This window comes from Mytilus edulis, chromosome 6, assembly GCF_963676685.1.
Source record: "Mytilus edulis chromosome 6, xbMytEdul2.2, whole genome shotgun sequence".
NCBI classification, from domain to species: Eukaryota; Metazoa; Mollusca; class Bivalvia; order Mytilida; family Mytilidae; genus Mytilus; species Mytilus edulis.
In genome coordinates, this window is record NC_092349.1 from 53,616,062 (window position 1) to 53,633,160 (window position 17,099).

The following is a 17,099-nucleotide window of genomic DNA, read 5'->3' on the forward strand; positions in this document are numbered from 1 at the left end:
CAGGAAAATAAATCGTTACATATATTTCTTTCGCCAAATTCTTTCGCAAATGACGATTTTTTTATCGCCACAATTATAATTTTGTCGCAATTACCGAAAATGGCGACCGGAAACCCTGGTTATATGGACAAAAATTGGAATACTTTTTTAAACTTGGGCGAAGTATTTAATCAAGTCGAGTAAAGTTCGCGTGTCATTTCATTAGAAGTCGCTATTACCACTTAGGATTTCATTTCATCCCTTTTGAATAACAATAACTGAAACAGTTCAACTCAATATCATACAAATGGAACATGGAAAATATTTCCATAAATGTTTACAGAAAAACAGGCGATTTACAAAATAAAAAAAAAGTTCTATTAGTTTTCGGAAATGTATTTCGTAGATTTGGAAACGGACTTCATGTTATAGATTCTAGTATATCAGTTTCAACCGGACATCCAAGGGCATTATTACTGACGCACAATGTTTAACATTACAACTGCAAATTTAACCCTAAATTGAATGTCCAACTATCTCAGAAAATGTGCAAAATATGTTGTATTGATGGCCGTGGTTTAACTGGCTGTTTGAATGGAGTGAAATGTAATGTCAGCGGAAAGATAGAGATTGCATTTTTGAAAAGGCTCTATAAAAATCTATTTTGGAATATACATAAATTTGAAAAACAAGTAGATTTTTTCTCTGATCTTTACTTGCATTTTATAAACATTAAGCATACAATTGATTGTCATCTTTTTGAATGTATTTTTTTCCTGTGCTATAGAGAACCCCATACGACGGAAATATCATTGTCTTTAAAGGTCAACAAAAACGAGAGCCGTGATTGTACATCGTGTATCATTATAATGCTGCACATAATTTTCAGAACGTATGTTTTTCATCCGAGAGTTTGTTATAGTGATTATTAACATTAATTGTTACATTTGATAAACCTGATACATAAAATGCTCAAATAAAGTAAGCAATAACAGCTTGGTATATACAAATAATTTAAATCCCTTACGGTCTTTTACTACTTTTATCTTTGTCTTGAGAACATTGTTCATCTGTGAATAGAAAAAAACCCAACTATATATAACCTAAAGGAATTAGTTGTTTCTGAAAACATATATTAAGGTTATATAACGGTTATCAACAAAATGTAAGTCTTAACTTTGAAATAATCCAAGATTGAAAATGAATATATGTAATAAAATGACCAATTCTTTAACTTACTCGTCACAACTCTGTATAACGGGAAATATTACAGTAAACAAAAGGGGATCCCGAATTTGACAGGTACATTCAAATCTGTTGGTATTAGATCATACTTCGACATTTAAAAATGTTTAGTAAAAAACAAAATGTGTGTAGCATAGTGTACAAAAACATCAACTCATATTAAAACAATTTTTAACACTTAATCTAATAAAACCGATAATGTATATGTTCAGGACAATATGAGTATTTGGACCATACGCATTTGGTCATGACCATATGGGTATATACACATATGGTCGGGGTAATAAACAGGTTTGTTACTTCTAGTTGCCACGCCATTAAAAAGACACTACCAAAGGTCAGTTTAGTATAGATCTATTAAAAAATGATAATAACTAGATTAATAAAATAAAATAAGCAGTTTCACACAGTAAAATCATCACTAGTCAAAACTACAGTAAACGCATTTTTGTTTTTTTCATTAACGATATGTTATTTCAAGTGAATGGCAAAATGTCGACCTGGGAAGATAACTTTTAAAAATATCTTCATGAACTGTTACACAAGAAGTCAACTGTTTTACTATAAACTGACGTAAAAGTCTACAGGATAAAGAGTCTAATAATATGCTTACTTTTGAAACTTTATACAATTAGCTTTAGCAGTGCAATATTCAGAATTTTTATACTTAGACTTTTTTTTTAAATGAATGACGTCACCGGCAAGGACCCTAGTTTAATTTTAAAAGTTGTCTGGTGATAAGATGTACATTGTACCTCAGTCTTGTTACGATATTGGAGATCGTCCTGACCCAGGACTCAAGAAAAGCTATAGCACCGTGTGGAAGACATGCCATCCAACGCGTACATTCAAGAATACAATTAGCGATAAAAACCAACTTTGGCATCAATATTTAATGTTATTTGAATTGTAAATAATACAATTGCATGTAGCAATCATTGTAAGTTTTCTAATGCATATTATTGACAAAAATACCTATATGGTCCAAATACTCATATGGTCCGGCTTGTTAATAACCCAACGAGTATATACTCATATATGGTTCGACCATACGCGTACGGTCGGACTATACGCGTATGGTCAGACCATATGAGTATACGCATATGGTCATGACCATACGCGTATGGTCAAAATACTCATATGGTCCGGAACATATCCAACAACAACTCAATAACAAGTAAAATATCAAACAATTAAAAGCCAATTGTTCAGAGAACAATTGAAGGTCTTTCCACCAGTTAATATCTATTTTGATATTAAAATATAAAAAATCAGTCTAAAATGTCAGTTCATATGGCTTTATGATGTGAAGATATGAATTTAAAGCAAAGGTCAAAATCTAGAACGTCAAATTAACCTATGACCTTGACCTCAATTTCAAGGTCACAAACTGAGGATCTCAAATCAAAAGACCCTTGGTCTCTAATATGTATGGTTAATAAGTTATATCACTTTACACATAATTTAAGATATGATAGGGGCAAAAACTCCCATTCATTGTTTACGCACCCTTTCAACTAAAATTATTTAGTTACCACATGTCACAACTAACAATTTATTCAAAATAATTTGTCGATATCTTATAAGATAATGAAAATGAGTGACAATAAGACAAATTCAAAAATTAGAATATGACCTTGACCTTTGACCTTGACCTTTTTTTTTCATTTTTTTGGACCAAGGACCTCAAATCAAAAGATCCTAGGTCTCTATCACTTATGGTGTTCCAGTTTAAAATACATTTCAAAATTTCAAATACAAAAGGGAAATAACTCTCATATGGAGCGTTCATATTGCTTCGGTCGAAATTGGACAAATCATGCGAATGATATAACGAGCAATTTTATAAAATAAATTTGTCGTAATCTTTTACGGTTGCGAAGGAGTCGTGGACACAAACAAAAAAAAACAGTGTTTGGGGAGATAACTTCTACAAAAAAAAGAATTCGGTTACGCAGGGTAAATTTCAAAAGTGCATAAACTGTTCGATATCATATACCAAATATCTAAGGAACATATTGATAAACAAATGTGTATCGCAAGAACAAAATTTGGCGGAAGAAAAAAAAAATAACCAGAAGAAAAACAATAGGTCTTTCCACAGAAAAGTGGAAAGACCTAATAAGTAAACAAGATAAACATATACTATAAATACTATTTTAAAATGAAGTATTAACATGATTAAAGGAGTAGGTTCAGTAAGACCCCTTTTTGGCCCCAAAAATAGAGCATTTTTACAAAATTGTGAAAATGTAATCTTTAAACTATTTATTGGAAAGAAGAATGCTTCTGCTATATAAATATGGGCTGCACATATATCGGGTACTAGCATCATAAAGTCATGCTAAATACTGAAACCTTCACAATTTTAGCATTTAAGGTAAATTTGAGACGGTTTCCGTGTAAAATGAAAGTGGTCGCATTCGTGTTCGTTCATAATATTGAGATGTAAGTTGTATTTGATGATAATACATAACATATAACATATATAAAGTTTGAGGATGAACACGGATGCGGCCACTGTCATTTTTGACAAGTACCAACTGAAAAGTGACGTTTTTAGCATATTTGATAGATTTTTCATATTTAAGCTTTAATCAGAGCGTTTGTAATGACTAAATTAGTTAACATCTTTCACATAAATTATTTTAAAGAATTGAAATAGACACTTAAGTGATTAAAAAGTGTCCAAAATCTTTTGTTAGATGAACCTGAAATTTGAGTCCAAATTCGGTCCTTACCAGACCTACTCCTTTTGATGTCATACATGTTTGGCACAATTTATAATAAAAGGTTTAATTCAATAAAAAAATCAGAATGATGTTTATGCGTATACACATGCACATGGACAATGATGGAGGGACTTATTAATTCACTTACTAAATAAACACAGTTTTCTTAAAACTGATTGCTTTTTAGTAATTTGGTTTGTGAGAATAAAGATATACTGAATTATTTGCATGGGCAAAATAAGTGTCGAACATCTTCTACATAAATTATTTGGTCGCCATTTTGTTTTATGTAATTTTTGCTGCTTTAACGTTTAAGGTAAGACAATTATTGAAAAGACACGCTTCCAACATTTTTTTCGATTTTCATCGTACAAATCTTTAAAAATATATATTCTCATGTCGGCCCAAGCTATCAATGTAAACTGCATGGTTCATGCATATAAATCTTTATTTTAAGTGTGAGAGACTGTTTCTAATAAATATATTAAAGAACATGTGAAATAAAAAATTTCTTAAATACAAAAAGACACACTCCGATAAATATTTGAAAAAATACTTTTTGATTTATAACTAAATGAATAACGGGATGTCGTGTCGTTGAAAATTTCCAAGAGTGGCAGCCATTTTGAAAATATTGCTAACGAACGCCAAAATATGAACTTTTCAATCAAATTTTGAAGCAAACAGTTTGATACCTAAACTGATATGGATTTTGATTTCATTCAATGTCGATCTTTTAAGGGTTGAGAGGATAAAAGTAACAATAAATAAGTTTGGAAAATTGATAATACAAAAAGATCTTATTGCAAATTTTATCGAGTTTAACGAAGAAGTCAACGGAAGCTGTGTTGTTATATCACCTCAATTTTCAAATTTATTTCGAAGCACGAAATCATATATCTGAAATTGAAACTTAAAACATTTTTAATTTTAAAATTTTGTATACTGTAATTACATTAACGGTACCAACTTTCCTGCACCAGATGTGCATTTCGACAATACATGTCTCTTCAGTGATGCTCGTGGCCAAAATATTTGAAATCCAAAGCTTAAGTAAAAGATGAAGAGCAATAATCCAAAAGGTGCAAAAAGTATACCCAAATCCATGAAAGGAATCATGCATGAGGGAGATACATTCCTTAATTTCTAACATTTTGTAACAGCAAATTTTAATAACACAAAAAATCCGTGGGCTGGTGATACATGTACCCTCGAAAAACGCGGGGTTCGGAGGTTAAATACATAATATAGCAAAAACGTTATGAACGTTTGATATATGAACCCCGTTCAATTGCATTGATAACCACTTTTTTATATATAAAAACATCAGGACATTAAACCAAAAATTACAGCATAAATAAACATATATGCATTCATTTGATATATAACATAAGAAGGACAATTTATTAATTTAGAATTAAGGTGTGTATTCGACAAAGGTCATTCAGAAAACAGGCTTAGTAAGAGTAATCTTCGAAAGATAAAAGTACTTGGCAAATTTAGAAAATATTCTTTTATAGTTAAATAAAAAAAATCGCAATATTTATAAATTTATTTTAAATATCTATATCTTATTTGTGTATCTATATTCCGTTTCGATGTTACATATAAACAAAAATGTGAGAGATAATCAATAATATGCTTGTTAAAATTTACCATTATAATTGCAAGGCATTTTGTGACAGGAACAGTCTTCTTCTAAGGGTACACAATAGCGTTTGTTCTTAGGTTTGGTAACAAATGTATATCCTTTTGCAGTGAAGCATCCGCAGGTTGTGTCACTTGATAAATTACCTTGATGATAAACATATTGACCTGTTTCATTACACACGGACTTTTGATACACACATCTACTATTTCCATCAGTTGAAAATTTGAAAGGCTGATACCGTTTGTGATGACAAAGCGCTTTGTTTAGAAACGGTTCAAATATAAGTTTGCTTCCTGCAATTGAAACGAAAGAATTAGTAAGTCACAATCTGAACTGGTAATGAAATTCAATTATTAAAGAAAAAAAACCGCATTGTATTACATCTAACAGTTTTAGATCTGAAAGTATACATGTATCTCTTCTATCACACATGATGAAGGTAACTTGTACTTTCACTTAGAACATTACTACTGTATTGAAATACATTGTATTATTTTCCAGTATCAGTAAATTCATCGTCTCTATAAGAATACATTAAAAAAAAAAACGATACCTTTAAAAGTTATAGGTTTTAAAAACCTTAACATGATTTTTTCCGTATGGTTTCAAGAACCAACATTTAAAAAATGTATCTGTGTTGAGCACCCTTTGCTGTCTTGATCTCTTGTTTAATCTAATTTCAAAAAGAGATTTCAAATATTCTGTTTTGATTTACGTTGTAACCCAGGAAATCATATTAAGAGTCTCTGTATTGCATTCTTACTTCCTTCCCTGGGGAAATTTGTGAGATCAATGAACTTCAATTACGTTTTTCAGTTAAACTTAGAACTTTTTTGGAGCAAGTGCCACTGTTTAAAGAAACGCATATCTGTTCTACCACATGTTTAGGGTACAATGTATATAGGATGAAATAACAAAGGTAAAAAAACAAAATGTGTTCTGATTGTACAATCAGTCCAATAGACATGATTGACTACAAACACTGAAATCGTTCATTGAATTAATAAATCACTAATTTCTAGCCACCTGGTACCAAGGTAAACAGGGGTATTTTTGAAACCATGTTTATTATGTTCGTGTTGCTCTACGAATATTAAAACATACAAATAAACTCATCAAAGATACATGGATTGAAATTTTATATGTACGCCAGACGTGCGCTTCGTCTACTAAAGACTCATCAGTGACACTCGAATCAAAAATGTATAAAAATCCAAATATAGTACGAAGTTGAAGAGCATTGATGACCGAAAATTCCTAAAAGTTCTGCCAAATGTAGCTAAGGTAACCTAATTCTCAGGTAGAAAAGCCTTAGTATTTAAAAAAATTAAGTTTTGTTAACAGTTTATTTATAATGATGAACATATCAATGATAACTCAAGTCAAATCAGAAGTGCTGACTACTGGGCTGGTGTTACCCTCGGGAAAATAAATCTTCACCAGCAGTGGCATTTTCCCAGTGGTTGCAAATAATCTCATCAAATATGCATGGATTTAAATTTAATATATACATTAGACGCGCTTTACGTCTACAAAAAACTAATCAGTGACACTCGAATCAAAAATGTTTCAAAGGCCAAATAAAGTACGAAGTTGAAGAGCATTGAGGACCAAAAATTTCTAAACGTTTTGCAAAATACAGCTAAGTTAATCTAATCCTGAGGTAGACAAGCCTTAGTACTTTAAAAATTCGAAGTTTTGTTAACAGTTAATTTGTAATGATGAACATATCAATGATAGGTCAAGTCAACACAGAAGTGTTTACAAATGGGTTGGTGATACCCTCGGAGAAATAAATCTCCACCAGCAGGGGCATTTACCCAGTGGTTGCAAATAAACTGATCATATATACATGGATTCAAATTTTTACATATACGCCAGACGCGCGTTTCGTCTACTAAAGACTCATCAGTGACACTCGAATCAAAAATGTTTAAAAGGCCAAATAAAGCACGAAGTTGAAGAGCATTGAGGACCGAAAATTCCTAAAAGATTTGCCAAATAAAGCTAAGGTAATCTAATCCTGAGTAAGACAAGCCTTAGTTTTTCAAAATTTGAAGTTTTGTTAACAGTTAATTTATAATGATGAACATATCAATGATAATTCAAGTCAAATCAGAAGTGCTGACTACTGGGCTGGTGTTACCCTCGGGAAAATAAATCTCCACCAGCAGAGGCATTGACCCATTGGTTGCAAATACACTCATCATATACATGTATACATGGATTCAAATTTTATATATACGCCTGACGGGCGTTTCGTATACAAAAGACTCATCAGTGACGCTCGAATCAAAATGTTTAAAAGGCCAAAAAAATTACGAAGTTGAAGAGCATTGAGGACCGAAAATTCCTCAGAGATTTGCCAAATAAAGCTAAGGTAATCTAGTCCTGATGAAGAAAAGCCTTAGTATTTAAAAAATTCGAAGTTTTGTTAACAGTTAATTTTTAATTATGAACATATCAATGATAACTCAAGTCAACACAGAACTGCTGACTACTGGGATGGTGAAACCTTCAGGGAAATAAATCTCCACCAGCAGTGGCATCGACTCAGTGGTTGCAAATAAACTCATCAAATATCCATGGTTTCAAATTTTATATACCTCAGTCGCACGTTTCGCCTACGAAAGACTCCACAGTGACGCTCGAATAAAAAACAAGGCCTTCAAAGACGACCGTATTAGAAGACAGCCGTATGCCCTCTGTAAATTTGAAAATCACAAAGTTTTTTTTAACTTTATGAAAAAACATAGTTTATATACTAATATTCAAAAGATATTATTTGTCATTTCAGTGTCTTTCATAGCAGACTATGTGATTTGGGCTTTGCTCATTGTTAAAGGCCATACGTTGACCTAAAGGAGGTAATGATTGTGTTATTTTGTCTCTTTGGGAGAATTATCTCATTATGAATTATACCACATCTTTTGGTATAGCATGTCAGATATCTGGACTTTTTTTCAACTGTGTCATGTATATTGTATAAAGGCTCCTAAGCTCAGCAATTCAACTGTCACACTATTATTATTTGAAGCATTGTCATTTATATTTATATGTTAACAACATTAAACAGGTTAAAAGATTTAGATGGTTTCTATACAGGTATAACTATTTGTAAAATATTGCTATGGGCAAGACTGTTTCTTAGATTAGTTTAATCATCACATTTATTGCTTAAACGTTTTGATGACTTATAAAGGCAACAGTAGTATACCGCTGTTTAAAATTAATAAATCCATGAACAAAAACAAAAGCGGGGTAACAAACTAAAACTGAGTGAAACGCATTAAATATAAGAGGAGAACAACGACACAACATTAAAATGTAACACACACAGAAACGGACTAAGCATTAGACAAAATCCTATGAGAATAACAAATATAACATCAAAACCAAATACATGAATTTGGGATAGATAAGTACCGTGACACGTCTTATAGTAATGTGAATTTCAACATGCGAGTGGCATTACAACAAGTTGAAGTGACCATAGTATAAGCCTGCTTATCTATTAGTAACATCCTCATACCTAAGAAATAGTTAACATGGTTAAGTAATTACAATCTTTACAACTTTATCTCTAACTAATAAAGGACATTGGTGGAGATGAAAAATTACTCAATTACAGGCACATTTGTTCTTTACATAATTGATATTTTCAATAATTAACACACTCCAGGTCTTATCCGATACCAAAACCAATAAAACCGCTAATCTGTTCTCTAATATTTTCGTTCATTTCTGTCAGACGTACCACAAAGCGATCTATTTAGGATAAGCGTGGGTCATAATCACCGCGAACCGAACATTGTCAAATGCAGATATTGACACTACTTTATTCCAACATTGACCGATAACGGTGTATGACAAATACAAGACACATTGTAAGTAATTTATTGTACCACTTAGTTTTTCTATTTGTAATGTCATTTCTCTCGCGAAAAAGTGGTTATTTTTTTAACAATTTTAATTAAATCGATTGAAAAATTCAGAAAGATTGTCTTTTGAAAAGCAATACATTTTATTAACAGATAATCAGGATATAATTATATACCCTCCGCACCCGACCCTTTTCTGAGTTACGATTAATGTTATTCAATAGAATATAAGATTATCTTAATCATGTTAATAGTTGATCATTTGATAGAGTAAAATGTATACATAAATTAAAAAAAAATTAAAAACTGACACAAAGACGAATATAAATACATGTAGGTTCCAATATGATTTCCTATTCAGCGTTTATCGTCCTGAATATGCATGAAATATTTGCCACTGGACGTTAAGCAAGCACCCAAAAATCAACCAACCTGTTCAGTGTGACTCAATAAGATTTTCAAAATCTAACACATGAATATGTTAAATCTGGCTTTTTATTTATGAAAGTCTATATTACAATTCATTTCACATATATGATAATGTTTCTTCATGGTAGCGATAAATTAACAAAACTTCACGTTATTTGTTTCTAAAATTAAAATGCGGGCAATGAAGGTTTCTTTTACATCTATCGTCGATTGAACTTTAGAAAATATATTTTCAAATCGGCAACAAAAAACTATCAGACGAATAAAATTTGGAAGTAAATTATAGATTGCATTTTTAACAGGTCATTATTTTATGCCTTTGAGCATATTTCATTGAAACATGGTATCGTCCGGGTTGATTCTGAAAAAGAATGACCTGTCGTTCTGAAATATAGGTATATAAAAGTCAGATAATGCATATTTTAAGGTTTTTCTTGTCGTAGAACACACCTCGGGGTGTCAGGATTGCTCAAAGAAAAACCTCTTTACGGTCGGTCTTTCATTTGATACATGTATATCCTGACACCCCTCAATGTGTTCTACAAGAAAAAAAACCTTAAAATATGCATTATCTATAACTTAATTGTAATTGATAGGGGTTGCTACTGGGTTCGTGTTATTCCACCCTTCTCATACAATTAAGATTTCAAAAAGGTATACCTTTTCATATATTGTGTAAATAAAAAAGGTTATGTTTTCCCATAGTGTGTGGGTTTCTTTTGGTGTGTAATGTAACAATGAAATACCAATTGATACAAGAGAAAACTGATTTGACAAAGCGCTGCCGAGAACACCGATGCATGCGAAGTTCTGGAAACTTTATTGTCCTTATCATATGTTTTTGATAGTTTCCCGACCTATTCGTATATTTTCAAGCTTAAAAATGGTGACTTATTCCAGTGGCACGTCCAATCGACTTGTATAAAGGAAGTGAACCCCAAAGGTTTATTTAAAGGATCAATGAGTTTGCTAGGAGTGTTTCCAAATTTGTAGGTAACAGTAAACAACATATCCGTAAACATGGTCAAATAAGGATATAATAATAATTTTCGACAAGTACAACAAAACCTTAAACCAAATCTTCATATCTTTGAAACACATACAGTTGGGTGCAGACCAAGCATAACGTATAGACGGACGGAAAAACTAAACGCAGCCTTAAATCGAGTGCACTTCAAGTTAACGCCGCGTTTACTGTTTGTTAAATCCGAAATGTCAGTAGACAAACAAAGTAAACGGACATTTACCTCCGTGTTAACGCAAAATCAGCGCTTCTTATGACCAATTATTTAACCACCTCCACCAAAACTGGCAATTTTTGCTCTTCACTTTGTAAATATTATAGTTGCATATATATAGTAATTCAGTAATATTTATTATGTAAAAATGGATTGTATAACATAAATGATAGCAATATAGGAATACAATGACTACACAATTTTGTTTGCATCAATTTAGAGTGCCAGCATGTCCTATTTTTGTTTAAAATATTAAATCGTAAACAATTTTGAGTATTTTTATTCATCAGACTGACTTATCATTGCTCATATAACACACTTATTGTCCGCATCAACCAAAACTGACCATATTTTCACTTTATTATTGGAATCTTTATCTGTTTATAGTTACATAATGAACTGTCACTAAAGTCAGTAGTTCGGGATTGTTTGTAAAACAAAACTATTTAACGGCATCATCCAACACTGTCATGACTAATTCATGTAATTTATAATGAACAGTAAAGGAAGTTCTCTTCTTGGAATTGTGTACTGTTAATATATGTAGTCGGTTGATTGATTTCGTTTGTATTATCCATTTGACTTCAATGTATTTGCAGAAAAGAATTTTTAAAAAATCAATTTTTATTTACTTATATTTTATTCCTTGATGGATGTTAATATATGATACATACGAACTCTGACTATTAATTCCATAATTTTTGTTCAATAATTAAAAAGGTTTCCCATTAGGTGTCTATGTTAATTTTATTTTTTTAAGTGTTCATTACCTGATTGAGTAAGTATAAGTAGTGTAACGGCCAAACAAAAACAACATACATGTTACAGCTTAAATCATGTAAATCGAAGGCAAACAAGGTGAATAACGATTACAAATACATGTATGAAATTCATAGAGTTATGTTTAGGAAGATACTAAAAATGGGGAACGACGCAATATAAACCATGATGTTTATATCACATCATGTACATGTAACTTATCAAAAGGAAAAATAGCACACCTGCTTGTCAGTAAGGTTAATAAAGGAACTGATTTTGGATAATTAATAAAAGTTAATATGATAATAAAATGGTTTTTTTTTAATTATTCTGGTTTGAAAAACATATAATACGTATTAAGATAAAATTCATTTTAACGAATAAACAATTAATTTCTTAATTTACACAATCATTTAACGCGAAAAGTAAACGCGCGTTTACTTTCAAGTGCACGTAATACTATAGTTGTGAAATCTGTAGTGAACTCCCGTTTACATTTAAGTTAACGTAAAAATAAACTTTTGAACCCTGAAGTAAAGGCGTTTTTCAATTTTGACCACATTAACGTAATTATAGCATGTATAGTAAACGCATATGTTGAAATCAACGAACAATATATGTGCACCCAGCGTTAACAAGCTTTATGTAATGTTTGGTCTGCACGCAACTGTTAGTTATTGATTTAAGTAATGTGGGGTTACGAAATCTCTGACATAATTATTTACCAGTAATACACAGATCACGTTTATTAGCATCCGAACGTTACAACAGACATCGGTATAGCTAACGAGTTACGATACATAAACACCCTCAGATGATACCAAAGAAACAGCACCATCCCGTAATGGAAAATCAAAAATAGGCAACAACAAATTGTTTCTTAAATATTTGTGAAGGGTTTATTGTGGAAACAAGAATATTGTAATCAATTAAAGGACAGTTAATACCGTATATATTAGATTTGTTTAAAGTCAGTTCTTTCTGGTAAATGTCGGCAGTGTATTTAAACATATTTGGTTATTTAACGGACAAATTTCATCAAGATAATGGTTAGTATTGTTGCAATTAACAATTAATTGTAATTAAAACGGGTTTCTGAGTTTGGTCACCAACTGTGATGCATAACAGTATACAAGTACAAGACTTTTACAAAAGATGCACAATACCATATAGTGTGCATAGGAATACCTAAAAACTGTCGATGAATTTGTTCGCAGAAACTTTCATAAATATGACCTACTGATGACTTTTGGGTAATTATACAGCTTCAGTCCTCTCATCACATGTATATTTTACATGCAAATTTCAATTTTAGTAAGGAAACAAGAAATGGTTCAAACGGAAAGATTCTTTGAGGTTAAGGTTGACGATTTTGAAAGCAAACAAAACTACGACATTATAATCAGCATGACGTTAGCAGTTGACAATATCAATTTTTAAAACCAGGCTTATATAAAGCGTGCATGGGGTCTTCAATTCAGTTACAAACTCGCCATGTTCTTGTAATAAAAGTGTCCTTCGTAATTACTTCTCTTGTTATGGTTGATTTGTGCTGGTTTCAGATACCTTGAATAAATTTAGCGGAACAATTGTTTTCCAGTGTTTTATCGTCTCAGTAACAATGAGTTATGAGCGCTTTGTCACGGTCATGACTTTGAATATTAACAATTTAAAGATCCAATCTGTTTGATTTACGGTATAAAATAAAATGGGCATTCGGTGTAAAGTGTTATTTCAACAAACAAACCTCATCAACAAGATAACTTCTAATATAAAGCATATCACATAAAGTGTACACATTTCCTCGCCTAATTAATTCGAAAAGGCAATATTTTGTATTCAGTATTACCTGCACTGCTCAGGTCTTCCCCATCACAAGACTCATGATATGTATTCCTTTGGGCATGAAACAAACACACATATTCACTAATATTGCAGTTAAACTTTTTCCTTCTCAAATTCCATTCTGATGCAGCCGGACATCTCTTTTTGTATTCTATTGTCACAGTAAAGCGAATCACCTTTTAAAATATAAACATTTTTCAATCAAGACAAGAGAAACAATCACAGCTTATGTAATCAGCTGGTTAGTGTTTCAAAATTATTTAGTGTTGATTATAACACTTAATCATATTTAAAACAATAGAAAAAATGACAGAGTTCGTATTGTGACATTCACAGATAATTGTTTGTTCTTGAGGTCATCCATTGCAACTTAAACATACACGTCATAAATGAGTTTTGTCTATCCATGATTGTTCAACTCACATGATTTTGATTCTGTTAGATTGCTGTCTCATTATCAATCAGACGACATCTTCTTATCACATTAACCCTAGTGATAAAACAGTTTACCATTTTGTTTTCCTTTCAGTTCAAAATTCGTAATAACATCAAATCAAAACATTTATATTCGCGTTGTAATACCTAGCTATAGAAGCTGAGGTATATTCATATGGCAACAGAAGGATCCTTGATAATGTACGGAATGTACAAGTACGATGTTACCTCCGAAATATTTAATCTGATGTATCACTCTTGACACGTTCAAAATCTTTTCAACAACTATAGAGGGGTCTGTAGTCCCAGGTGTCTTGTTGCTTTGACCATTTCAAGCAACAAATACATGGGTTTTGACGGATGTTTGTTATTGTCGTTGGTTGTAGAAGGTGATATGTGTATTCGCATATTGGGGATTTCTTTTTCACATATTATGTTGTTATGATTTTATTATAAATTGTTTTAGATTGTTTAATGATGGACTGCTCTATCGTTATCCATACAGTATTTATTTCTCTGATAGTTCCAATCCATGTCCTGACTTAAAACTGCTAAAACTGACTTTATCTTTTAGAAAAAGAGGGACGAAAGATACCAAAGGGACAGTCTATTATAATAGTATCAATGGCAAGCATATCGCATCTCTTTGTGTTAAGGAGGACGTACTACGGTAAAGTTTGTGAATATGTGTTGGTTGTTTTTAGTATCAATAGAGGTGAAAATGTTTTCCCCATTTCCATCAAAAAGTAAAATTGAGTTACTAAGGATATACATATGTTCAAATACCAACCACCCCTAGAATTCATCTATAAAGCTTTCGTAAAGGTAACATCAATTACGTTCATTGGAGAAACCATTATACATATGTAACACTCCCAAACGTGTCCATCCCCCCAAACGTGTCCGATTCCCTCAACGTGTCTATTCTCCCCAAACTTGTCCATATTATTCCATGTTGCCCAAACGTGTCCGATTTTAGTACCCTCAAACGTGTCCGATAATTGTTATCTGCCCAAACATGTCCACTTTTAAACGTCTGAACGTCTTACGTCTTTTAGCGCTATTACATGTATGTCAAAAAGGACATTGATAACATTTACAGCTGTTTTATGACAGTTGACGGAGTGGTCATTTGTTAACATTAGTTTGATAAATGCTGGTTGTTAATGATTATCATAACAGAAAATTTAATCTGTAACATATAAATTAACTTTTGACTGAAATTACTTATTGTTCAGTTGTATTTCTTGCTCATTAAGAACGTGCATACAAATAATTTGAATACAGTTGAATTAATCATTTACTATGTAAAAAAACAACAAATATTATACAGTTCTGGTATCTTTAATTAATGTTAGAGAACGAGCATTACCAAAGACACAACAACAAGAGACATAACGTCCAGTGCCAAATATTTCATTCGTTATTCGAACGACATTATGTTAACAATATATTATGTAGTTAGGTTCTATTATTATACTGGGAATTCAAGGTTTGGCTTTAATTTTTATGGATATTTGTGATTAACACTAGTTGGGATTTTAATCTAAAAAATATTATGCGAGTAAAAACTGATTTGTTTATAACTTCAGTAAAAAGCAGGCAGCTACTTCAATATATGTTATGTAATAGACGCCGTTTTAAACAGAAATAAAAAAAAATGTTGCCTTCCAAAATACAACTGATGGCACATAATGAAAAGTGGAATGCTTCAAAGGTTTTAATACGCGGATAAAACGCCTATAGTAGGTAGTTGATTTTTATCTTTTAATAAAATAGTTAAAGATCGTAAAATGAGTATACAATAAAAAAAAAAACCACCAAAAAACCTACGTATTTATAGTATGGACACAGATGGTAGTTCCAGTTAAAGAAAAAAAGCTTTAGATGGACACGTTTTGGGGGATTGGACACGTTTGTGTGGGCATTAGAAATGGACATGTTTCGTCGTTTATACAAATGACATGCTTTGGCGCCCTTTTACAACTAGAAATGTTTTGCAGTTCATTGACGTCAATGTGGACACGTTTGGGGGAATCGAAAACGTTTGGGGGAAAGGACACGTTTCTGAGTGTTACACATAAACACAGTTGAAAACCAGACTTCATACTTTACGTCAATGTTATACATTAGATGACTGATTTTTGTTCAACAGTATATCTTACTTAACGAGTCCCACAGCGATGTAGCTAGACATGTAGCTTTAATTGACATACTGATATGTGCATGTAATTATTACACGGATTTAACCTGCTAATAATGATTACGAATAAAACAAACTTTGTTTTAGACTTACTCCTATATGCAGACGTTTTTCCTTTAACAATTGGAATGTATTTGTTTGAAATGTAAATTTATATGAGATTATAACAACTTACCTGAATCAACACTAGCAGCCATGTCACAGTCATTCTGCAACTGTTCTTACATCCAATCAATCTAAATAAAACACAAGACTTTTCGCGTAATATGACGAGAAGCATTTGTATTGCAAAGTATATACATTTTCATATTTACATCCTTTTTGCCAAAATTGTTGTTTTCATCTTAGATACGTGTTATCATCATGCTCAATATAATATTTAATATTTAGATACATCAACAAATGGAATTTTTTAACGACCTTGACTGGCTATAAAGACCTTGTACGGTCTGTTTAGATACATGACTCTATAAATGAATTATTATCAATGAAGCATGAACATATTTGAAATCTGGAACATGACACATCACTAAACAATGCTAAACGACAACAACTTTACAATATGTTCCTAAATTAGGATAGAAAAACAAATACAGCGGGTGTTAACGTTTTAACAGGCAACAACCTTCCGTATAATCTGAAGTAGTGGTGTAACATTATATTATAGAAAGACACACTATAAAATATCTATTGAAATTGTTG

The 17,099-nt window shown here is 31.6% G+C and overlaps 1 protein-coding gene across 1 annotated transcript in view; it reads right to left on the reverse strand.

Moving 5' to 3' along the window:
* LOC139526480 (uncharacterized) overlaps positions 1-16,621 on the reverse strand; it is a 63,102-nt gene extending 46,481 nt beyond the window's left edge. The window contains exons 1-4 of the mRNA XM_071321631.1: positions 16,573-16,621; positions 13,764-13,935; positions 5,613-5,900; positions 1,007-1,049 (exon numbers count right to left, since the gene is read on the reverse strand). Coding sequence (XP_071177732.1) covers positions 1,007-1,049; positions 5,613-5,900; positions 13,764-13,935; positions 16,573-16,605 — 536 coding nt within the window. The 5' untranslated portion in view covers positions 16,606-16,621. The remainder of the gene's footprint in view (positions 1-1,006; positions 1,050-5,612; positions 5,901-13,763; positions 13,936-16,572) is intronic.
* Between the last annotated feature and the right edge of the window lie 478 nt (positions 16,622-17,099).